Source organism: Montipora capricornis, chromosome 6 (assembly GCF_036669925.1).
Source record: "Montipora capricornis isolate CH-2021 chromosome 6, ASM3666992v2, whole genome shotgun sequence".
Lineage (NCBI taxonomy): Eukaryota > Metazoa > Cnidaria > Anthozoa > Scleractinia > Acroporidae > Montipora > Montipora capricornis.
Window position 1 is genome coordinate 42,578,724 of NC_090888.1, and position 25,000 is coordinate 42,603,723.

General features: G+C 39.3%; 1 protein-coding gene and 1 pseudogene across 1 annotated transcript in view; both read left to right on the forward strand.

Annotated features, from left to right (window-relative positions):
- Positions 1-2,020: 2,020 nt before the first annotated feature.
- Positions 2,021-25,000, forward strand: part of LOC138052176 (intermembrane lipid transfer protein VPS13D-like) — a 132,482-nt gene continuing 109,502 nt past the window's right edge. The window contains exons 1-5 of the mRNA XM_068898550.1: positions 2,021-2,377; positions 7,533-7,723; positions 9,696-9,773; positions 16,002-16,100; positions 21,084-21,200. Coding sequence (XP_068754651.1) covers positions 2,287-2,377; positions 7,533-7,723; positions 9,696-9,773; positions 16,002-16,100; positions 21,084-21,200 — 576 coding nt within the window. The 5' untranslated portion in view covers positions 2,021-2,286. The remainder of the gene's footprint in view (positions 2,378-7,532; positions 7,724-9,695; positions 9,774-16,001; positions 16,101-21,083; positions 21,201-25,000) is intronic.
- LOC138051040 (uncharacterized) lies at positions 10,882-11,612 on the forward strand (annotated as a pseudogene).

Here is a 25,000-nt window from a genome sequence, read left to right on the forward strand (position 1 = left end):
GAATGATTAGAAAACTACCGTATGAAACCGTAAAACATTTTATTTTCAAATGTACTGCGATGTAATCGAAGCTGACTTCATAAGCTGAGCTTGCCATGTGCTTCAAGTCGTAGCACTGATTATTTTTTGATGAGTACCAGGACAGATTTTTAAAGTTACACATACAATTTAGACATATGAGCGATCTTTCGATATCCGCTATCTGTTGCAAGAGGAGTTTGTAGTGTGTCTTGCTTTCTCTTTTTACATCTTGCCCGCCCGAATTTCAGATTAGTAGCTTATCTTCTAGAGTTTTGTATTTTCTTTCCGTTTACATTTTCTCCACTTTATCTCTGTCTGGAAAGGAGGTACTTTCATTCCCTCAACAAAATAAGCTCCCACTGACTTCAATACCGACGAACGCCCTTGCTGTGGTTATCAATGATAAATGTTATCACTTTCAACAAAATGTACCGCAGCATTACTATCTATTTACGCGAGTTTTAGTGGTTACAACACACCGGTGGCGCAGTCGGTTGAGAATCGCGCTGCGATGCGGGAGGTCTTGAGTTCGACTCCGGCCGGACCGACATGCAGCATCTTAAAATAACCCAGAAAATGTTGCCTTTGATTACAATGCAAATTGTGCTGCCTTTGTAATTTGTTGGTTTTATTACACCCGCAAATAGTTATACTTTTAAGTCTTCTCGGATAAGGACTAAAAACCCGTAGACCCCGTCTCCGATATCTTGGATGTTCGTTTGTTCCGTGTGGGACGTTAAAGGGGCTAGGTCACGCAATTTTAGGCAATTTCAGCGCTGATCGAATGGTCATAAAATTAACTAAAATGTCAGAATAACTGTTCAAAACCATAGAAGAACTCTAACAAAACAAAGGGAAGCCAAGAAGGAACATGGATGGACGAAACTGGAGAGGATTGAAATGGATTGAATTTGGGTAAATTTGAAAAACGTCGGCCCACCTTTTTTCAAATTTATATCAATCTATATCAAAATGTCATTTACAAAGCTGGAAATTCATTCTCAGTTGTTATGTGGCCGTGATTTTGCAAATGAAAGACTCTTGTCTGCTAATTTGACGTTTAGAGCTCATAATTAACAAAATTACCTAAAATAGCGTGACCTAGCCCTTTTAAAGAACCCACATGACACTAATTGAGAAGATTAGGGGATGAAGTTCCCGGCGTTGTGGCTCCACGATGCAACGAACTGTCCCTTCTGACGCCGTACTGAAATTGTACTTACCATTGCCTCGCTTCCTCTGTATTTTTTCTTAGTGCGCAGATTAATAAACTTAACTTAATTAATTAATTATTCACCGATATTCACCGAGTCTGAGGTGAATAATTGTTTTAGTATAATTACATAGGTGATTATTTTAAAAGTATGCATTTTCTTTATAAAACAATTAATCTCTTCGTCTGTCACCTCGACTAAACGGCTTGCAGACATTTTGAAAAAAAAAAACACTTAAGTGATCATCGCGTAATAATCACCTCAAGGACAACCAATCAGCGCAGAGCATTTCCAATGATCACCTTTGCAATTATAATACGTGGGTGCTTACCATTTAGCGAAATAATCCGGATGGAATGATCGTTGCATAAAGGTAAGCGATTTTCCGAATTTAATGAACAACCGGATGAGAATGGCGCTTACCATTTACTACACAGCATTCCATCCCGCATATTTTACTCGATCTTGTGAGAAAGGGCCTGGAAACCGAGCATTTCGCGAACTCCGTTCCGAACCTCCGAACGGAAAAAAGAGGACTACCTCTGGAGGTTGTCCACAATTTCCGAAAAGATTTTCCGGAAAATTGCCTTTTCCATTTGACCTCGAACCGAAATTTCCGGATTTTTTGGCTAAATGGTAAGTACCCCGTGTTTTCATACCCATGGGACTTTGCACGCCTGTGTTGTGAGCCCGCGATCCGATTCATTATGGTGAGGTAGATCTGTGAGGTATGTATTATGTATACAGTACAATATATGTCCCCATACATAACGTATCTACCGATTCCGACCGGATTGAGTCATCTCTATCAAGCCGTATCAAATTGAAATTCGAAAGGACGAAAGACGAAGCAAATGATAACATGTAAAAGGAACTAACTTTAAATTAATGACTTTTTACGGATTATGTCTTTTATATCGTATAAAACAAGCGATATCTGGACGTGTCCGGACAGATGAAACTCGTAGTGACGAAATTATCGCGCAATGTGTATTTTCGTTTCACTTTCTTCCGTTGAAATATTCATTGAGGGGTCGGACGTGGTAAAGTCATGTTAGAGAGCTTAGCAGCTTGGGTTTTGAGGACGTATGTTGGAGAATACGTGGAAAATCTGAATACAGACCAATTATCCATTGGGTATGGTAAGTAAGACAAAAGAATAACAAATTATGTGTTGGAGTGCTCAAGCTTTAATTGTTTTAGGTTAGTTTGCGTTGTAACCTGTACTTTGTCTCTCTATTTAAGCATATCTAGTGAATTGATCATGCATTATAATGTTCGTGATAACGATTGCTAATCCACTTGTTGCTCTACATTAAGCTTAAACAATGCAGCGATTACAGCCGACGTAGTTTTTGTGTGGAATGCATCTGTGAAATAAATGTGTGAGAAACTCAATTTAAATAATCTTTGGACTTTGAAAACTTGGACAGCTTCCACGGGTACTCCAATATCTCAACTGGAAGAATGCAAATGGTTAGACTTTCGAGTCTTCTGGGATAAGGATTATAAACCGTAGGCCCCATCTCACAAATATCCTTCTTGTTCAGAAAGTTCCCTCTGAGACGTTAAAGAACCCACATATTATTCAACAGGAGGAGGGAATGGAGTCCCTGGTGTTGTGGCTAGCCTGTTCTCTCCGGCAGAAGAAGCCAGTTTGGTGTTGTCTCTAAAAAGGCTTGTAATGTATGAGGCCACCGAAGCACCCTACCAGAAACAGCCATAAGTCAAAAAGGGACTTTGCAGAGTGCTGGAACATGTGGATGTAGATGAGATGTGTAGACGTGACTCTGTCTTGTTGTAGCATTTTATGTCAGCTTTCACGATGTTATTGTAAGCAATTTTGGTCTCATTCTTCAAAAGCATTACTTTAGAAGCCTTGTAAGCCATGGAGAATAAACTAAATTTAAAACTAAGTTTACAGTGAAACCGGTGTTCGTTTGCATGCCACTTTGCACTATTGTCACGCAATGTTGCACTTTTGATTACCACTTTGCAGCGAGCAAGTTGAGGGTTCAAATTTACTAATGTACGCACAGTTGAAGTCTAATGGTATGCTTCGAAGCACCCTAGCAGAAACAGAGTCAGTGTGGAATTGATAACTTTAATATTTTGGAATGTCCTTCAAATGAATTTGAAATGATTAATTTCTTCAAAGAACATTATGCGTGGAATCAGAAACCCATAAGGGTTGAAACGTGTAACGGCCCCTTGTGTGTTGGGAAACAAGCTTCTAAATATTCAATTTGCTAAGTACCATATTTGGAACAACAAGAGCGAGTGGTTTCCAAATATGGTACTTAGCACTGAAACATTCAACCAATCAGTCCGCACTGAATATTCGGAAGCTGTGAACGCGTGTTACACGTTTCAACCCTTATGGGTTTCTGGTGGAATCCAATAATAGCGAACAGAGATGTTGTTGTATGGACTTTCACTGTGGAGTTTTCGTGGAAAACCAGTTGCGCTTAATGCTAAGAAATCGCGTTGTTGAATTGATGTTTCAACCCCCTTACAGTCCTGAATTTAATTCTTGTGAGTTTTGTTTTAGGTCGGTGAAGGCATATTTGAGACAACACGAACAGTTTTCACAGAACTTGAGATAATTCAAGGTTTGCAAACAATCGCACCGGTGATACATTGTGGATTTGTCATTTAAAAAATAAGTTTTTGCACAGCCTCGCGAATCCTACCCAATGTAGAGTTATTATGCCATAAATTTATGTTGTAAAAAATAGAGATCAAGGTCGTTTTGAATGGGTCCAAATACCTGACTGCATGGGAATGCAAACAGCTGGCAGCAAGTTGAAATTTGAACTTGCAACTTCCTTGAAGCAAACTGCCAATCAAAACACCAACATCAATTGTGAAGTGGCGCGCAAATGAACAACCGGTTTTATTGTAAGCTATCCCTTTAAACCAAAAGAGCTGGGCCCACTGAAGCTGAATCAATTTAAGCCATTACACTAGACTGTATCCTATGCTTTCATCTTCATGTGGGTAACTTTGCCTCACTTGTATCTGTCACTGTTCTCAGTAAATGAATTTTAATGGTCTATAGACCTAATCGACTAACTCAATGTTGTACCCAATTCAAATCTCCCTGGATTAAGATTCTTTGTGTGTTGTATTTGCATGATAATGTAGCATTCATATTCAAATGATAAGGAACACCCTTACCTCATCCTTACCTCATGCAGAACCACCTCATACCTCACATCTGCACACTTCGCACCATACTTCCAACACACCTCCCAGTACACCCATTATGGCTCCTCTAATAATCCCTCTATGTCAAACCAGTACAACCACTTGCCATATGCCCAACTGACTCCACCTCCTTACCACAAAAGGTACACTTTGGATCTACATTCTCCTTCTCGTTCATGGCCTGAAAATACCTTGTTTGCAGTGCCTGCTCCTGCGCAGCAAAAAGATACTCCTCTGTGCCCTTCTCCAAATACCCAGCTCTAAGCCACTACCACGACCTCTCATCAGCCACTTCACTGACATCCGTCATAAACTTTCCATGCAACCTCTTCTCCCAAAATGTCCTCTTCCTTTCTTTCTCCACCTGCTTCCCATACTTGTTCTTCGTTTCTCCCACCTGCAACATCTCTCCAACAACCTTTAAGATCCACTCGTCACTTGCCTTGACAAATATATAATTATCCAAACAGACCAAGTTCCTTCTCCTTCACACAATCATATGCACTCATTAATCCCTTCCCACCATCCTTTCTCTTCATGTACAACCTCACTACATTCCCCTTAATATGGAAAGCCCAAAAATCATCAACCTCTTCTTGGTCTTCACATCCAGCACCCTCAGTTCCTGATCACTCCTATCCAATACCCTTGTACTGTGCCTTGCCACACCTATTGCCCATGCATTTATTGCCCTAATGAAATTCCCACCATACAACTTCAACCTCACCACCAGTTTCTCCTTCCTCAAATACTCTTGCTTGACCTTCTCCTTCATGTTCTTCTGCATGATATTGTTTGCATGGTGGCGTTTGGTTTGCCCCGAGTTCACCTTGCTCCCTCAACTCCTTGTGCAACTGATACTGGTTATTCTTGAAAAACCTTTGCATAGTTGTCTACAACCCACTATATTTTTGTGCTCGTAGACTGGATCTTCCTCTTCAACAATGAACTCATTGCAACCATCCCCTTCTCAACAATTAACCTGATACCTCCTATTCAAGCAATCAAGCACTTTTCCTCCCAATCACATTTCTCTTCCTCACCTCCTCAACCCTTGGCAAAATGTACTGTTGTTCTATGTTTCCCTTGTCAACACTTTTCCACGTGGGTTTTTTCATCTTAAACTTGTCACCAAGTCTTTTCTTTATCCCTATCAGCCTCAAGCTATCTACATTAACATGTACATACGAACCGGTAAGTAAAGTCTGCTACGAGCCTAGTGGCCCATCAGGCTGGCGCTTATCTCCGGTTACTGTAGCAGAAGTATTTCTACTCCCCCCTGGATGGGATGCTAGTCCATCGCAGGGTTACCCCCAGCATTAAATTTGCTGGTACCCATTTATACACCTGGGTGAAGAGATGCACTGTGAGAGGAAAGTGTCTTGCCCAAGAACACAACACAATGACCCAGCCAGGGCTTGAACCCGGACGGATCGATCTGGAGTCCAGCACGCTAACTGTTAGGCCACCGTACCTCCCCATACGAACGAGTATCCAATAGCCTATTGATCTCCGACATTGACATCCCATCCATTGCAATATTATGCATCAGCCCTTCCACAACCTTCATTTACTTTCCTCCTACATGTATCCTTAGCCTTCAAACCAGGAACCTTGACCCTCTCCTCACTAACTGCTGTAAAATGATAGCAGTGAAAGATGTATGAATCCACCAACTGATGAGGTGCTGAATGCATATAAAGCCAAAAAATGTCAGGTAAGAAAGGAAAGCTGGCCGTGAAAGCCAATGCATGAGCAGTTTCTGAAGCAACTAGAGAAAGGGACAGACAGTGTTTCATATAGCTGGTTGGAGGGAGAGCAGTTAAAGGAGGAAGACAGAAGGATTTATCTTGGCCACCCAAGACCAAGCATTACAGGTTGATGCACACAAGGCTACAGTAATGAATTAGAATGAATGAACCTGAATCATGTGTGGAAGTGCAGAAGAGTCTGTGAAGCACCTACGTTCCAGTGTACAGTTAGTGTGTGAATAATTATGCCAAGCTGCCACAGGCATACTACAGGAGCCAACATGACAGTGTCGCAACAATGATTCATTGGTAGGTATGTAGGAAGAATGGTTTTCCATTGTTTGAATGTTGGTACAAACATGTTCTTGAGAAAGTTATGGAGAGCGAAGACGCAGAGATTCTTTGGGATTTTAACATCCAAACAGATGAAGTGATCAGTACCAGAAGGCCAGATAACCTTTTTTTTTACAAGAAGAAGGGGGAATGTGTTTGACATTGATTGACATTGCGATTCCACGGTTGTGTAAGGAGCAAGGAAAAGGAGATGCTGGACAAATGTGAAGACCTAACCACATGTATTGAACTTAAAAGGAATATTAATTTTTGTCAAGTGGAGGTTGATATACATGTACAGAGTGCCTATGGTATTTAGGAGCTTTAGGGATGGTTAGCAACAAGTTGTGGTAGTGTGTTGATGTACATGTTGGTGCATTGAAGAAAGGGGCTCTTATATGGACTACCCACATTTATGACAAGGGACCTAAATATCTAAGATTGCAGCCAGATTAAGGGAATGCAAGATGAAAAGTAATGGTGGTGATGTTAGCATCACGATTTCAGACAATCATAACATGGGTCACAAATTACTCCTTATCTAAAACACAAAAGCTTGTTTCCAAGTCACCCATAGAATTCGTTAATAAATATTTCCCCTCTAGTCTGTCACGTAGCCTTTCATGGTCTAGTGGTCATCGCGAGGGCCTCTAAATGTGGAGGTATCAAGCTTGAATCCTGCTTGGGAAGTTTCTCTGAAAAGACTCTCAACCATGAGCAGTCCCAACAAAGTAATAATCACTATAGCTTTTTTTTAGCTATAGTGCGTGACTAATAAATGTGTGGTTTTGATGAGAGAGGTAAACAGGAGTACTGGCAACAAACCTCTTGGAAGAGAGTAAAGAGCCAACAAAAGTCAACCCACACATGGTTGTGAGACCAGGCCAGTGGTCTCAACACCTTGCTCACCTATTCCTTGTATATGTGGTAGTACATCATGACCAGAAGATTAAAATATACAATGTATGTTGCCTAACTGTGTATTACTCTTTCTTTGTTTTAGGCACTGTTGATCTCCATAACCTTCCACTCAAGAAAACAGCTCTAAAGGGTCTTGAGCTACCCTTAGAAGTAAAATCAGGTTTTATTGGCCACCTGCAGCTTTCAATCCCCTTGCGCCGACCCAAATCAGAGCCATGGATTGTTCATATTAATAAACTCTATCTTGTGGCAGGTCCTCTTCAACATTCAGAGGTACATGTCCATGTTTGCATTGAAGAATTATTGTTTAGTCAAGAATGATTTCATGTAAAAAATAATAGTAATGCCCTTCACTGATACTCTACGTTAAGAATATTGGCAAGCTTTCACTTTTGTCTTGTGGAGGCAACCCTTACTGTTCCTTGTCTCTTCAACAAAATTGGTGAACAGACTTCCTTGTAAATCTAACATTTAATGGGATTTAGAGTTTTATTGGCCACCTGCAGCTTCTCAAGTTCGGTGAACAATAATCTTATTACATCAAGTGAAGCTATGATCGTCGCAGTTATGAGCGCAATTTTTGGAATTGTGTAAAGAAGCCTGAAATATTCAGGACTTCAACGGGGTTTGAACCCGTGACCTCGCGATACCAGTGCGACGCCCTAACCAACTGAGGTTTGAAGCCACTGACGTTGGGAGCTGGTCATTTGCGGGTTACAATGTTCCCGTGAGGAATGAATCAACGATGAAATGATATATGAAATGGATCATATATGAACTGCGGATATGAAATCAAGTGAAGCTATGATCGTCGCAGTTATGAGCGCAATTTTTGGAATTGTGAATTGTGATATATGATCCATTTCATACATCATTTCATCGGTGAATCTTATTACATAATAATGTAGTTCAGAGGTGGCACAATTAATATTTTCAGAGGTGGCACAATTAATATTTTAGGTACATATACATGTATCTCAATAGGAAATTAATGCAAAATGAAATTACTTCAACATGAATTTAAAAAAATTGTGTTCAGTTGCATTGATTTATGTTAATAAACTAAATTAATGTTAATTTCTGCCCTGTTTAGTAAAATTAATTTAAGTAGAGCTATAATTTCTACGACCTTCTTCTTTGCAGACATTTTTGTCACCAAACCAAACAACAGATTTTATTGTCACACTTTATTTCATTGGCAAATTGTTTACCGTACTTCAAAGTTGCATTTTCTTTGTGTTCGCTGTCAGAAGAATAGTTCTCCACGTCTGTTTCTTGAATTTTGGCCAGATTCGTTCGCTTGACCCATACAGAATTTAGGGACAATTGCACGATCTTGTTTGTATTATACAATACAATACATGCTTAATTGACCGCTCCCCATAGGGGCTTTTCAGGGCCAATGAAACACAACGAAACGATGGAACAGAACACAACAACTGTTAAGAATCCCAACTGGCCGGAGGCAAACCAGTTGGCTATTTACTAGTGCAGCTGGGACTACCAAGATCAAATTTAACAAGTGGTCAGAACAGGTCTTGAACCCAGGATCTCCGGATCTCAAGGCCAGCACCCTAACCACTGAAACTTGTCCTAACCACTGAGCCACACTGCCTCTCTCTTTAGAGTTTTACAGTTAATGTTAAAATATAGTTGTTCCTGTTCTCAACAAATTTTTTTTTGGGGGGAGGGGTGGTGCAGGTTGTAGCAGATGCGTTAATTTCCGACATTTTGACATTTTACCCTCTCTTTTACGTTAATTTGTTTTATTGGGAGTAAATTTCCCTTCAAATTGGATTAACCCTTTGACGTCCAAACCGGCCTAAACCGGCCAGACTTAATATTTTACTCTGTCTAACGCCAGACAATTTTACTCGTCAATGGGGAACCCCTTGGAGTCAATGGGTTAATCACTCACTGAAAAACTATGTCCCCATTAATTGAAGTCGCTTTAGTTTCAAATAATGTTAATTTAACCCAAGCAAAATTTCCTATAATTACATATATTGTACTCGTACATCTGTAGATTTCAATGGCATGAAAAACGTTTTTACTTCTCAGGCCTCTGGGTTATGAACACTATGTACCATATTTTCAATTGGTTTTTATCTGAAAGCAAAAGTGAAAGAATGGTAATTCAAGTGTCTTAGCTTTTTGTTTAACTGAGTCACTTATTATTTTAATCGAAAAACAAAATGTGTATTTTGTTTTTTAATTTGAACAAGTTTCAACTTTCCCCACTTAGTACGATGAAGAGAAAGAACGAGAACGTGAAAGAGCAAGAAAAAAGAAGCGTCTTGATGCTTTGGAGGCCCAGTGGCTGGTGAGAAGATAATTACAAAGTAATTATGGAGTATCATTTGGTTCTGAACCTGAGGAATCAACTTACATGTAGATCGATTCAGCAGTTTACAATTTTTTTTTGGGGGGGGGGGGAGGGGGGGATGGAATGGGGTTGAGGTAGTAATGAAAATTTACTGATTTCTTTTGAGACAGTCTTGTAGATAAGGCACACCCCCAATTTGGGACGTGTTATTTTAAGAAAAACCCAGTCGCAATTTTGCAACAATTAAGGTGGCTCAAAGCAGTTTCAACGCTTTCACACAATGTTCTTGGCACTACAATGCTGTATCATGTATTAGCCATGTTATGGTACCATATAAAAGTCCATTTGCTGTTGAACAAGATGCGGTCATTATTGTGACATAATATGTCACCGTGGCAACAGAAAAGCGCTGTAAAAACAACCTATATTTTGTCTTTAGTTGCTCACATTTCAAAAACTAACATGGTGACCTCATTTTTTATTGCTGGAAAGTGATCAGAATTCCAAGATAAAACCTTTTGCCTATTTAAAAAAAATCTGCATCACATTCAGAGCCACCTTAAATCTGTGATTTTGTTAAGGTGGCTCTGATTCCACTGTATAAAATTCATTTTAAACTTTACAGAAAGTTTCATGATAGCCTTCTGGTAACTTTTCAGCTATAAAAAATGGGGGTCACCGAGTTCGTTTTGCTAGGTTTTCCCATTGCCAAGGTAACTTTTGACATCACAATTATGATCGCATCTTGTTTGGAAATAATCGGTGTTTCATATTCATATGAATTCTGTCCTTCTTCGGACACTTCGAGTCAGCTACACGGCGTAATTTGAGTAGATAATGGTCAAGCGATTGAAAGCTATGTAAAAACAATTTTCTTGGTGAAAAATTCTCATTGAATTATGCCTCGAACTAAAGTACACAGCCTGAGAAGGAAAAAGTGTTCAGTACATGAAGAACGACAATTTTTCAACAGAAACTCTTCCAGTTACAGAGAAATTGAAGATAAAAAGTGTGCAAAGACTTGGGTCGAGACGAAGAGCATGTGGTTAATTCACAACTTGTGAAATCGCAAAAGTGCAAGTTTTTGCTAGCTTCAGTGCGAAAAATGGATGTGGAGTGGGATGATTTTTCAAACAAGAGCATTGGAGGTAATAATGCAAATCCACAGGGCTTTTGGGTTGTTGATATGTGCGTTATTGCCTCAGTGTTTCAGCAATTATTGTGTCCTTCCTGCAAAAGAGGTGCTCTTTCTCTTGAAGAAGACGAAGAATCTAAAATGAGTTTATCCTCCCTTTTTACTCTGAAGTGTAGTGCAGGAAAATGTTCCTGTCATCATTCATTTTTTTATACCTCTGCTAAAATAAATGTACTCAGCAAGCAAGCTTTCGAGGTGAACAGGAGAGAGTGGTTTTAGCAAAAAAGATATGAGAAACATTGGTGTGGGGTCACCAAGGACTTCTCAAGTTTACAGGAGTGATTCATGAACATGTTTATCCCCAATGAATGAAAACTCCTACCGTGATCATGTGAAAGCCCTATGAGATGCAACCAAATCTGTTGCCAAAGATAGTATGAGTAAAGGAGCAGATGAGCCCACTGAAGATGGTCTGTATGATAGTGCTGTATTCAGGAGATGGAACGTGGCGAAAGAGAGGATTTTCGTCATCATATGGAGTAGTGACAGTAATGTCCACAAGCCTCTTGATTGTGAGATGGTGTCCAAATAATGGTTGTATCCAGTGGAAAGGAAAAGAGGGAACACCAGAGTTTCGTGAGTATTTCATGAGGGTCATCCACATGAGTGCCTGGTTGGGAAGACTCCCAACTCCCAAATGAAAATGGTAGGGGTGTTTGTTGTCTCACTTTCTCACTTAGAGGTGTAAATTTTGGATTTTGGTCTCACGTAGGATGTTCTGGGCAAAACGCCATCATATGACGAAGGTCCTTTAAGTACGCCCCCTCCCCAGCCATGAGTGCCATGCCAATTTTGAGGGATCTTTGGGGTCTATGGATGCTTCTAGAATGCTTACATTAAATATTTTCCAGAGGTCAGTTGAAGACTATGATAATTTATGCAGTACATTGACTTCCGTGGAGATGGAGACATCAAGGTACACAAATTAACTTGCACTTCAAGAGGCTGTTTATAGGTCCTATTTAAGAACAAAAACTTGAATGTGTAGGTCATGTCCAGAAGTGTTTGGGTTCACACCTTTGCTCATTGAAAAAGAGACTAGGGAAGACTCCTTTGAAAGATGGCAAACCAATTGGTGGTACCGGGAGATTGCGAGAAAATAGAATATTATTGATAAACTGCGGGTTTATTTTGCAGGGCTCGTCTGCTCACCCTGGCGAGTTTCAGAACTGTTTTGTTGAGTACGATTTTCATATACAGCATATATTTATTCAAACTAACCATAACTTTTCACGTTCTGCTGAAAAAGGCAAATATACTGTCCACAAACAATACTGTAGCCAACAACTCTGAACTCTCCAACGAAGTTGGGTTGTAAACAGACAAAAGTGATGTGGGTGATTGTTACATGATGGATGTACATGTACTTCTACAGAGTAATACCTCTGGTCATAAAATATGCTGACTTGTGTCGACAGCCATAAAACACGGGAAAATGGACATTTGGCGCTGCTTTTACCGCTTTTACTTTGCTTCAAGTTGTGTGCAAACATTCGCTGAGTTTGAGAAGTGGCCGTGTCAAAATATGGAAATGTCTTAAACTTCCTGTTTCAAAAGTATGTAGTGACAAGAATTCTGCTTGTGATAAGAATACCAATCCTCTTCTAGAATATGAAAAGACATGGACAATGAAATTTTAGGGAGGAGGCGAGTTGGCTATCCATGGTTGCAGATGGCAAAACAGGTACATGACTGTATGACTTGTCTGTGGTGCACTGTGAACAGAAAAGCGTTAGAAACACAGAACGTTCTCACTTCAAGTAAATGTATGATTGATGGGTGTAGCTTATCATGAGTAAAGTTGCTGGGCCTATGTCCTTGCAATGCAGTGTCACAGGGCAAAACTCTACCCAAAAAAGATGCCTAAGGTATCAAAAGTACAGAGTTGTTAGGTACTTTATATTTTATGATTTGTAGGAGAGGGAGTAGGGCAGCTTTTTTTTAAATGGAGAAGACTGGGAAAGTGAAAACTGATCTGGGCAAGTGCTACCGGTATTTTAAGGTCACTCGTCCAGATGTCAGGAGTTACGAAATTTTAGTTTCCAACCCGGTTTTGGACAGGCCATCAAACAACATTCACAGCATCAATGCAATTTAGAATGCACTCATGGCCATATGGCATCACAGCAAATCAAGAGATGATGATCCAGACCGTGACCTCTGTCCAGAAGGGCAGAATATTTGGTGTGGTTTTTACTCGTGGATATATCCACGAGTTTTGGTGAGGATCTTTATGCAAATTTGTCACTCCTGCGTAACCAGAAGTTTGATATAATCAGCCAATCAGGATGGATAATCACAACACAGCTTAGACAGCTGTGACTTCCTGTTTGCTAGGTTGTACGCCGCCATTGCTGTGGCTTTTATACTTGAGCACCTTCCGCTGCATTTAGAAGCAAGAAACTGAAGAATTAAAGAAATGGCGTTCTTCGAAGGTGAAGCAAAAGATTCTGAACAAGTACACATTGGTGCAATTAATTGTGCACTGCCTTTCACTCACCAACGCAATGACTTTAATACATGTCGAAATGGAATCAACAGACATGGTGAGAAGACAGTCTCTGTCGATCCCCTAAGCTCACAGGGAATTAATAAATTCCATTTGGAAGGTGACTTCCATTTGGAGAGTGACATTGAAGCTATCAAAGTATACCAAATGTTTATCAAAGCTATCACGACTTTTTGCAATCAACGAGTCATCAAGGGATATGAATCCAACTTGAACAACATCAGTGACATGAAAACATTGAGGCAACCAAGCAACCCATGCTTCCAGACACTAGTATTTGTGTGGCGGACCATAATGACGAACTGTCGAAAGACTCGGTCATTGATTATGTAAAGGGAAGTGATGAGGAATCCGTACCAATCTCCTGCAATAGAGCAAGGGTTAAGGGCGTTCGCAAATGCAAACATGCTTCCCAGGACAGAGAACCTTCCAGAATTCCTTACAAGAAAACGTCGAGCTTGTTTCATGAAGACAAGGCAATTAGAAATTTATGGTGCATTATTTAAAGGAGAACATACTGAGCTCATCTGAGTTGAGAAAGTGTTTATCTCTTGCTTTTGGAAAATAATATTATATTGCAGTAAGAATGTCTAGACCTAGACCGCAACTCAGACGTAACAAATCTTCGAAAGTAGGACACAAAAAAGACTTGTCAGTTCTATTGTGTATTCAAGGTCAATCAGCTGTTACTAAGCATTCAACAAAATTGAACCAACAAAATGAGAGTTATTGCCTTTCAAGAGAAAAGCTATTGATATCAGGAGACATTGAATCGAACCCAGGCCCTGTTGCTCATGGAACAAGTACACATACAGTACTGAGAAATCCTTCTATAGCACTGTTGCAGGCTCGATTAGCTCAGAAAGGATTGAAGACACTAGAATTTGCCTCAGATGGTTCATGCTTCTTTTCTTCTGTTGCCCACCAGTTAAACAATGATCCTTCCTATCATATGAACGTGCATGCTGCTGGAGTTGAATGCATCAGAAACAGCTGTCAAAATTTTATTGGACCCATTACAGAGCAATTGTGGGTGTGTTGTCACAGCAACATACATGGTGTGATGCACTTATTGTGCAAGCAGTTTCGGATGTATCAAATGTTACAATATGTATAAATGAATCCATTGAGGGGTGGGCACCAGTAACTATCAGTGCTATAAGCAGACAACAGGGAACTACTGTCATTAACATTGGACATCTAGATGAAAGACACTATGTTTCAGCAGTTCAGTTAGATTATTTTAATAACAGTATTTCAGGTTATGAAATCAGCAGTGTTACCAATGTCAACAATTAGAGGTAATAATCGATTAATTAACCGTGGCCAAAAATGGTGTGAGTGTCAGTAATAATTTCTGCAAAGCAGTGGCAAAAAGAGCTTATATGAGAGAATGTATCAAGCGGAAGAGACAAAATAGAGTTCAGGGAAACGAAAAACGATGCAAAACACCAAAAAAGAACTGAAAATATTGAAGCAGCAAGGGAATATGAAAAGCAAACATTTATGGTTAAAGCTTCCAATCCAGAACATATCAGAGAACTAAAAAGAAAAGCATGGAACCATTTAAGGAAAGCTATGCAGAGCTCAAGGCTAAACCAAACTAAAAATTGTCAAATTCAAGACTATAATATTAGACATTCCATGTCAAAAGTGGTTTAGTCTTTTCGTGATAAAATATCACATGGTCCTGAATATATTATGCACTTGCTGTGATCAGTTATGATTCAGATTGTGTCTCTAAGTGTAACAGTATCAAATGTAGTGATAAATATTTGCAAGGTTTGTTGGAGGAATGTATAACTGGCACAAAAAGTGTTAATAATACTGAATGGATCTGCTCTAACCTGATGACATTAACAATATGACCTGGTACAAGTGACTTGGTACACACAAACCCAATCCCAGAGCCTGTACATCCCACTTTTGAGCCTCTCAGTGAGGAGAATTTATTGTCAAGGCATATACTTGGTGGTACATGTACTCAAAATCAAAATGAAACCCTGAATGGAATGATATTGCCGAGTGCTACAAAAGAACCCACTCAAGTTTGCTGATTTTTGAAATAGCACATTTTCTGAGATTAGTGCATTTCAATGATGGCCCATCAGCCTTGATTTCTGTGCTAACTCAGCTGGGAATTGAGTCTGGCAGCCACTGTAGAAGAGTGTGTCGAAAATTAGACAGTAAACCGTATTTGCCATTCTCGTAGAAAAAGAGAAGGTTGTGGAATGGGCGTGGTCACATTTGGGGGTGTGGCTCCTGTGGAATATAAAGAATTTGTGCCAAACTTTAGCTATTGTAACTTGAAAATATGCTGCATCCAGTCACATGTCTTTGGTTAGTTTATGATTGATCATATAAATGTTGCAAAAATATCCATTATTTCAGACTATCGAGCTACATTGTACATGTAACTTTTATCACAAAGTGACTTACTATTAAATAGCATACATTTTCTTTTGTTTGATGCGAAAGTACAGTACATATATACTGTCTCTTGTTCGTTGTTTGTTAATAGGCTGCAAGGAGTGAAAATGCTGGTGGAGGATTTTGGTCAGGTTCATGGTGGCCCTCTCTTTATTCTTCTTTTTCTACAACAATTGCTGAAAATTTACAGGTATAGTATTAATTTGTAATTACATCATATGATAACACCAATATTGTATATGCTTAGCAAACGTTTTGTCACATTGATGGCACATGCACAGTGACATTGCTTTAAAACGTTAGCTTAATTCACCTTGACATGTACATGTAACTATTTACCTTTACATGTACATTACCCTGTAAATACACTTCAACATTAGTTTTCTGTTGATCAAATGAGTTTTGCCTGCTTATAAGGAAAGCAAAAATCATGGATAGCCTTAATTGTTACCAGTATCAAGAGTGAACAAGTGAAGCAGTGGCGTACATGTACGATACCTATCACCACAAGACAGTTTTTCACTTAAAGTTTATTTATTCTCCGAAATTGTCCCAAATACGTATACGTAGGGTTGTTTTTAGAATCTTTGGATTGAAAATGCACTCTTTATTTGCTTTGAAAGAGGGAAAAAGAGGTCATACTTTGATCCATGACCGAGCAGCGAAGGGGAATTCATGGGTTTGATACCTGGTTGACATCAGAAATTAATTTCCATCGCTGTTTTCAAAGAACCAGCAAAGGGCAAGGCCCATTCCCCTTCATGGCTTGGTTATTTATTCTCTGATTTCGGAAAATAAATAAAGTAAAGGTTTTTCTTCCAGAGTCTCATCGTGGCTTTAGTGGTACAATGAACATAGAGGAAAAGTTAATATACATGTAGCCATGGCAACTGCTAACCTGCAATCAGGCGTACTTTTCTTTAGAGAGGGCGGCGAACAAGATATGCCTGATACAATTTCTTAACGAGTCCTCTGCCCGTAGTGCAGAATCTGGACTTTAGTCTGATTGGCAGAAAAACAATTATAGAGCCTTTGGCGCCTCGCTGCGATTGGTTGCAGCATTGCAAATCATACTAAATCTTTTGGTAAAAACAGTTTGGCCGCCGAGGAAGGATTTTGAACAGGAATGATATTTAGGGGCTGTGTACAGCTGCTGAAAAGAAAAAAAAAACATTGTTCCACTTCCACTGACTCAAAAACGTTTGCAGGTGTGGTAAATCCTTTGGAATATATTTTCGGAAGCAACAAGTAGCAAATCCAAAAAGAGCTGAATAGAACTTGATGGCTGCCACAGTTGTGGAATCAGCCGAGCTTGACAGAGAAATTCAACATCGTGGTTTATGGGAATGCTGAACAATGGTTTTGAACCAAAGGAAATTATGTTTTCAAACCAACTTGTTTGAGATTTGTTTTAAAAAAGTGTTTATATGTGTACTAGGAAAACTGAATTTTAAAATCGCTCATTTCCACTCTCAAATTTTGCGGGTGCCACCATCTTGAATAATTGTGACCTGTTATGGTTGCCCTATTGTTCTGACACAAGGAGCTTTGTCTAATAACAGCAGAGCAACCTAACAGGTCACAATTATTCAAGATCATGGCGACATCCGCAAAATTTGAAAACAAAATAGGCGATTCTAAAACTTATTTGAATTCAAGTTGTTTCGTTTCTGCTCTTTTGTCATACATTTAGGTCATTCAGGCATCATGCAACCTTATCCGATTCAAAATTGAAAATGTTCTTAAGATGTACAAAAAATTGCAATACTGAGCAAAAAGCAGCCCTAAACAAATTAAAAATAAACACTCAGCTTTAGGTTTATATTCCTTCGATGCTTAATTTAATTTAAATAACTGCGTAGCCACCAGTGTGGTCCTGACCACAGCTATATATGTCAAAACTAAATTGAAACTGGCGAAAAATGCAGGAAAAAAATAATTTCGAAATGGTTGTCTACCTGAACACGGAAAGCCTTGACTGTAAGAGCTATAGTTAAGGTAATATGGCTGTGTAGCTGCGTCTAGCCTGGGAACATGCACGGAAAATTAAGCCTTGTGTACGTTTAGGTGTTCTGATTACAAGAAGTTAACAGGCTGAAACCTGCGATCCAATCGAAAACCGGTCCCTGGTCAGTGGTCAACTTAAAAAAAAATGCTGACCTTGATGAGCTCTTAACTTGAGTCTGTGATACGGTCACCTGATATTGGTCAGCGGATACCTTGTTTTGACAGGAGTCAATCGACCATAACATGGATGTCCATATCAAAGATGTATGCTGTAAATGGCCGTCATGTTGGTAATTAAACCTAGAAATACACGTAGATCTTTTTTCAAGTTTCCAGTTCCATGACGTCTTTCGTTTCGAAAATACAGTATTTTCAATTTCCGAATTGTCACCTTGCGTGACAACATGATACAAAGTTGTTTGGTTGAGAAAAATATCTATGCTTATGAATCTCAGCAGTTTTTCAAGTACAGTAGGAGATGCGTTCATGAACACACATGTATTTTATCTCATGAGCGAAAAGTCCATGTATAACTAAGCACTTTCATTGCTAAGTGAATTCCAGATGTTTATGTTGATTTCTGGCTGCCATACAGTACCGCTCAGATATACGTTAACCAAAAAACGCGCATAATACGCGTATAAATTTACGCGTATGTGCGTATAAGTATACGCGTATGTGCGTATAAATATACGCGTATGTGCGTATAAGTATAAGCGTATGTGCGTATAAGTATACGCATATGTGCGTATAAAAATGCGTATATAAGCACAAACGCGTATACGCGTCTGTTCATTAGTATGTATGAGCTGGCTTATTGTCTTTCTATTGTTAGCGGGTTATTGTTCTAAAGAATAGCTTGACAGCACTTAAAACTACACGACCACGAACTCATGAAGACTTCTCCCGATACGCTGTTGCAGAATCAACAAAGAAGCCCGTTTGTGAACAGCGTTCTGAATACGAACCCACACAGGATGTTTCTTTTATGGCTTGCACCATCGATAAACAAGTTTTTTCTCAGAAACTTTTCCATTCATTATACATACACGTAAAAGAAGTTCTACCAGGGCATTTTAATCGTGTTGCGTTACCTGTCATGACTACATGTTGTTCTGACTCGGGACTGACGCGTATGCAAATTTTGATGAATTTGACTCGCCTCTAGTTTAGTTAAAAGTTTCAAAACTCGATGGTCACGATAACTAAATCTCAACACAGCAACGCCGCCTATGTCAACAATTTCTTCGCCAACTTTGTAGCCTGCGAATACAGCTGCCTCTCATCGCTGTCGTCTGATTTGCCGTTTCGCGCGAAACTCGACTATTTACTCAAATACTTACTATACTTATTTACTTACTAATTTTAAATTACTCCAAAATGATCCCGAGACTGGTAGAATCTTTTCGCAACCTCCACTTATTTCATTCAAACGCGACAAAAACGTAGGCAACTTTTTAGTTAGAAGCGCGCTCAAAACCAACGAGCAACCCGGCACTTTCAAATGCGCGCGCTCACGATGCAAAACTTGTCTTTTCATTGTTAACACTAGCAAGATTTCGGGACCTAAGCGATCTGTTAAGATCACCGATCGTTTCACATGTACCTCCGCAAATGTCATTTATTGCATAACCTGTACGTTATGCAATAAATTATACATTGGTGAGACAGGTAGACGACTAGGTGACCGATTCCGCGAACACCTTCGCGATGTTGAGAAGAATGACAAGGATGCATCTAAGCCAGTCGCTCGCCATTTTAATCTGCCTAACCACTCCAAAAAACACATGGCTATCTGCGGCCTTTCCCTACATCTAGGTACGACGGAAAGCCGCAAGAATCTGGAACAAAAATTCATCTTTCAAATCGGCACCCTTAATCCTCACGGTATTAACGAACGCTTTTCGTTTAACTAATATATTCCTACCTTTCACGTTGCCATGTTACCACCAATAGCGTAGCTCCTACTCTACTATAAAAACTACACGTAACCCATAATCCCTGGATTCGCTCTGACGAAGGGCTAACGCTCGAAACGTCAGCTTTTAGAATCTCTGTACGGTGGTCAATTTACATTATCAACTCTGTTGATAAACCAAATTTTTTATTTACTCAAAGATTGTGAAACATGCGAAACCACGTGTTAATCATTTGACTAACTTTTTATTTAAGCTTGTAAAGATTCGCTTTGCAGATGAAACCTTGAAATAATTATTTGGTTTAAAAAAAAAAAATACTGTTTGAATAAACGATCCGTGTCAAGTATAACCGGAGAGATAATTTTTTCGACAAGGTCTTCGGAACACTTTAGACAAACACCTCGCAAGCGACTTGCCGACGCGGCTGCCGAAACACAGAACTTTTCATTGAAGTAAAAAATAACTAAGCGTGAGCAGCGCGCAATAGAAACTTTGATAAACAATTTTTTGGTTAAATAAAAAGCATTTTACTGTTTGAATGAACGATCTGTGTCAAATATAACCAGAGATATTTTTTCGACAAGGTCTTCGGAACACTTTATCCAAACATCTCGCAAGCGACTTGCCGACGCGACTGCCGAAACACAGGACTTTTCCTTGAAGCGGCGCACCATTGAAACTTTGATAAACAATTTTTCCGTCAAGCAGCATTTTACCGTTTGAATAAATGATCTGGGTCAGATATAACCGGAGATATAATTTTTTCGACGAGATCGATCCTAAGCTAAGAACGCTAAATTCAGACAATACACATTTCGATGCGACGTGCGTGTTTGTAACATGATCTCCATTAGCTTTATTAGACTCTCAATGAAAAACAAAGAAAATTTTTCGTCGTGAATAACAAAGACACATCAGACGCGCATGTTTATGCGTATATACGCGTATAAATATACGCGTATGTGCGTATAACTATGCGCGTATGTGCGTATAACCATACGCGTATGTGCGTATAATCATACGCGTATATGCGTATAACCATACGCGTATGTGCATATAATCATACGCGTATATGCGTATGAAACGCGTCTGCGCAGTTAACGTATATCTGAGCGGTACTGTACATGTACAGCCGTATGTGTGTTGGGAAATAAATTTTCAAAGCTTGTCAAGTTGCCATGTGACCAGCATCCTATGAACCCTTTGAATAATAATAATAATTTTGGTTCTTCTGATTTTACATGTAGCTTGTCATAAGTGATGTTCATTTGCGATATGAAGATGGAACAACTACAGACTCTCTGCCATTTGCATTTGGCATCACTATGGCCAAATTATCAGCACAGTCTACCAATGAAGTGTGGGTGAGTTCGGACAATCATAAAAATAATTTTAAGTTCAGCGTATAGCAAGTACTTAATTTTTGCAAGTTGAATGCATTGTAAATTATTTTTTAATAGTGCAATTGAATCGTTAGTTTTATGAGTGACTTATGGAATTTTTGCCAACTTAAGTTGAGCTAGCAATGCAAGCTGTTAATACAAAGTAACTTAGAAAATGAAAAAAAATTGATTCCTTTTTTCCAGCAATCCCATAATACAGTTCATTTTGGGGGGTTAGTTGCATTAAAACAATGGATATCCAATTCAATGAAGCATGATACAGTTTAAAGGAAAGGGAAAAGGAAAGAAACTTTATTTAAGTGTCTAGTAGATTTAGCGCTGGAGCACTAATTGGGGACACTGGAAAGGGAATTTAACAATTAACACAACAAGCCAAATGTTGGTTTTTGAGGAGAGGGGAAGCCGGAGTACCCGGAGAAAACCTCTTGGTGCAGAGTAGAGAACCAACAAACTCAACCCACATATGACGCCGAGTCTGGGAATCGAACCCGGGCCACATTGGTGGGAGGCGAGTGCTCTCACCACTGCGCCATCCCCGCACCATAAAGTAAATAACTTGTATTGTTTTTATGTAAAGACCCCTCCCAAAAAAGTATTGCAGTATGGGATGGTGAAAATAAATGTAGGGAATTGTACAAACTGTCATGTAATGTTTTTGATATTGCAATTCAGTATCTTCCAGTTTACAAATTGCTCACTCATGGACATAGACCTTATTCATAAATGGCGGTCACATTTATAATTCTTTTTTCCAAGTGCAAATTAGCCTACCAAGCCTCATTGTAGAGCAAGAATTCTTTTCAATTCACTGTATGGTATCGAGGCTTGGTAGGCTAATTTGCACTTGGACAAGAGAATCATAAATTGACCGCCATTTATGAATAAGGTCTATTGCAGCCACTGTGTTAAAATAAATATTCCATTATAAACCTTTTAACAAAGAACCTTTGCATGCCACCAAAAAGGGTCCAGTTTTCTTTGGGACAACCCTGCATTTACAAGTGAATTGTGCAGTCCCACACCCCCACACCCTGTCAGAAGCACTGTCTCTGGTTAAGCCATGTACAGTGTAACATGCCAATTAAATTACACATTTTTCAGCCCCACAATGTGTTACCCTAAAGGCTGTTGAACAAACAAACTTTGTAAAGCTGACTATCCATTATCTGTTCACTGAAGGTGGAGTGGGTGAAATGTATCAGGAAAAGAAGGCCAACGAAAAAAACCCATGTCATGTAGGCTTGCGGGGAGCTGGGAAGGCCTGGCCATCAATGTCGACAGTACAGTTGTTGACACTTGTAGGTTACACTGTGCTGGTCCTCGACCCTGTTCTGAGGAATTTTCTCCTGTTTTTTTTATTATGTCCCTCTCTCATCAATTGATATCAACCTGCACTTGTAACTTATGTGTATTCCACCCTCTGAAGGGTTGTATTAGGGAACACATTACATACATGTATATTTACATTTAAGGTGTAAATATGTACTACATGTATTTAAGGTGCTTCAGAGCTTAATTTAAAATTAACCTTTTTACTCAGGAGCCAGCTGGCAACTAATGGGAAAAATTTGGTCGCCAGATAATAAATGTTGGTCACCAACTTATTTAATATACGACTTATGTAAGAACATGATATGAAAATGTTACTTTGCATGCAAGGAAAGTCATAATTAAATGGCCAAAAAGAAACAGCACAAGAAAGACCTCTAAAGCCACTGTTTTTTTCGGCTTTTGTCTTTAGTTTGGTGGTGGTGTTCTTTATGGTTATTTAAAATGGAGCGAAGCACAGAATGTTTTAAGTCTGTGTTTTCCATAGCAAGGCAAACATGGGTCCTTTGTCCTTGTTTTTCACTTATTCAAAACGTATGTATTTTCTTTTTCTCCTGCAGCTTGCATGGCAAGCAACTTACATGTACCTTTATCGTGAGTAAACGCAATACTACAATTGCTTCGCCTAGGCGCCCACACAACCACAATGCTCATACCACTCTCTGGCTAGAATCAGAGGAACTTGCTTTCTTAATTAAAAGTACTTTTCTACCGATATTTTCTTCCATTTAATCTCCTTGTGTAGTCAATTTTGCAGGTGTCTGCTTTCTAACTGAGGGGACAAGTTCTCCAACCCACTTTACGATAAGGGTACAGGTTGCTTTTTCAAGGTTCCATACAAATTTCAAACTCATTATGCAATGTCCAGGTTCATTATCAATAATAATATTATTGATAATGAACCTGGACATTGCCTTTTTAAAATAATTATAGTCTCCTTCTCACATACGGCAATTATTTACTTTTTATATATTTTTTATGATTCATAAAAAAAATTAATGATTGTAAAACTTACAGTATGTGAATAGCTGACGGTCACTACAGTTTATGTGGGTTAAAAGTGAGTGAAAAAAAGATCATAATTACAGTACCGCTCAAAGCTACATGTGAGTTGACAGTCTCAACTTGATCCTTGAAACGTGATTCTCGCGTCTTGAAGGTACTGTGGGAAAAATAGACAAACTCATAAATTTGAGAAAGCTTGTTTGCGCTACCACATTCTCTTTGCCTAAAATCAAGGATCAATAATGCTTACTTTCAGAGTAAAGAAAGCTTGTTAAGTGTTAAGTCACACGAGCATGTTCAAGTCGATTGTAAAGAGAGCCATTTTGTAAATGATGGAACAGGAACTGTGTGCATATTTCATCAACAGAACTACTCGCACTTGATATCCGACTTGCTTTTTTGACACATGTACAACACACAAGTGTGCTTTGCTTGTCTAATTTATTTCTTGAGAGATCAGTCAAGCATCAAGCTCATTCTTTTTCTTGACTTCAAACTCGAAAGACTTGTGAAAGTCCACTCAAGACTTGATTCTTGAAATTTTCGAGGATCGAGAATCGAATCTCGAGTCGAGTTTTCGCTACTCGTGAGTGACTGTCAACTTACCTTAGTGAGTGGTACTGTATATTTGAGAGTTCTTTTTGACATTTGTGACATCTTTGATTGCCTTAAAGTGCACCTTAACTTAAAAATTTTTTGTTCTTAATATAAATCTCCCCATCCATAGCAAACATATGTCACCATTTTAACCCGGAATTTTGCTTTTTCTGTGCCGTGCAAGCCACTTAAACTTGGCAGAACTACGTTGCAACAATTTGGAACCATGACCTGTGAGAGGCATTGGTCTGTTCTTGATTTTATGTCACAAACTGCTTTGCATTCCTGTTTTCAAAGATAATTTTGCATTGCAAAGCAGTTTCTGACGTAAAATAGAGAAAAGAACCATGCCTCTCACATCTCGGTCGTGGGTCCAAACAGGAGCAATCCCAGCTCATTCTGGAAAAATACAAACTGTAGTCATGTTGTGTATACTTGTACATGTTTAATTGGTATATGTATTCAGGGCAGGTGCCGTGGCCTCATGGTTAGGGTGCTTGACTCCGTATCGAGTGGTTCGGGTTTGGGTCCTGGCCGGGGACATTTGTAGTGTTCCTGGGCAAGAAACTTTACTCCCACGGTGCCTCTCTCCACCCAGGTATAACTGGGTACCGGCGAAAATGCTGGGGGTAACCTTGCGATGGACTAGCATACCATCCAGGGGGGAGTAGAAATACTCCTAGTCGCTTCATGCTACAGAAACCGGAGATAAAGCGGCTTGATAGGCCTGATCTCTGGGCTGTCATAACAGACACTTTTTACTCTTGTTATGCTCATGGTGCTTGATCCCACTGAATTAGTTCTTATGTGCTCATGTTTTTATTTTTGTC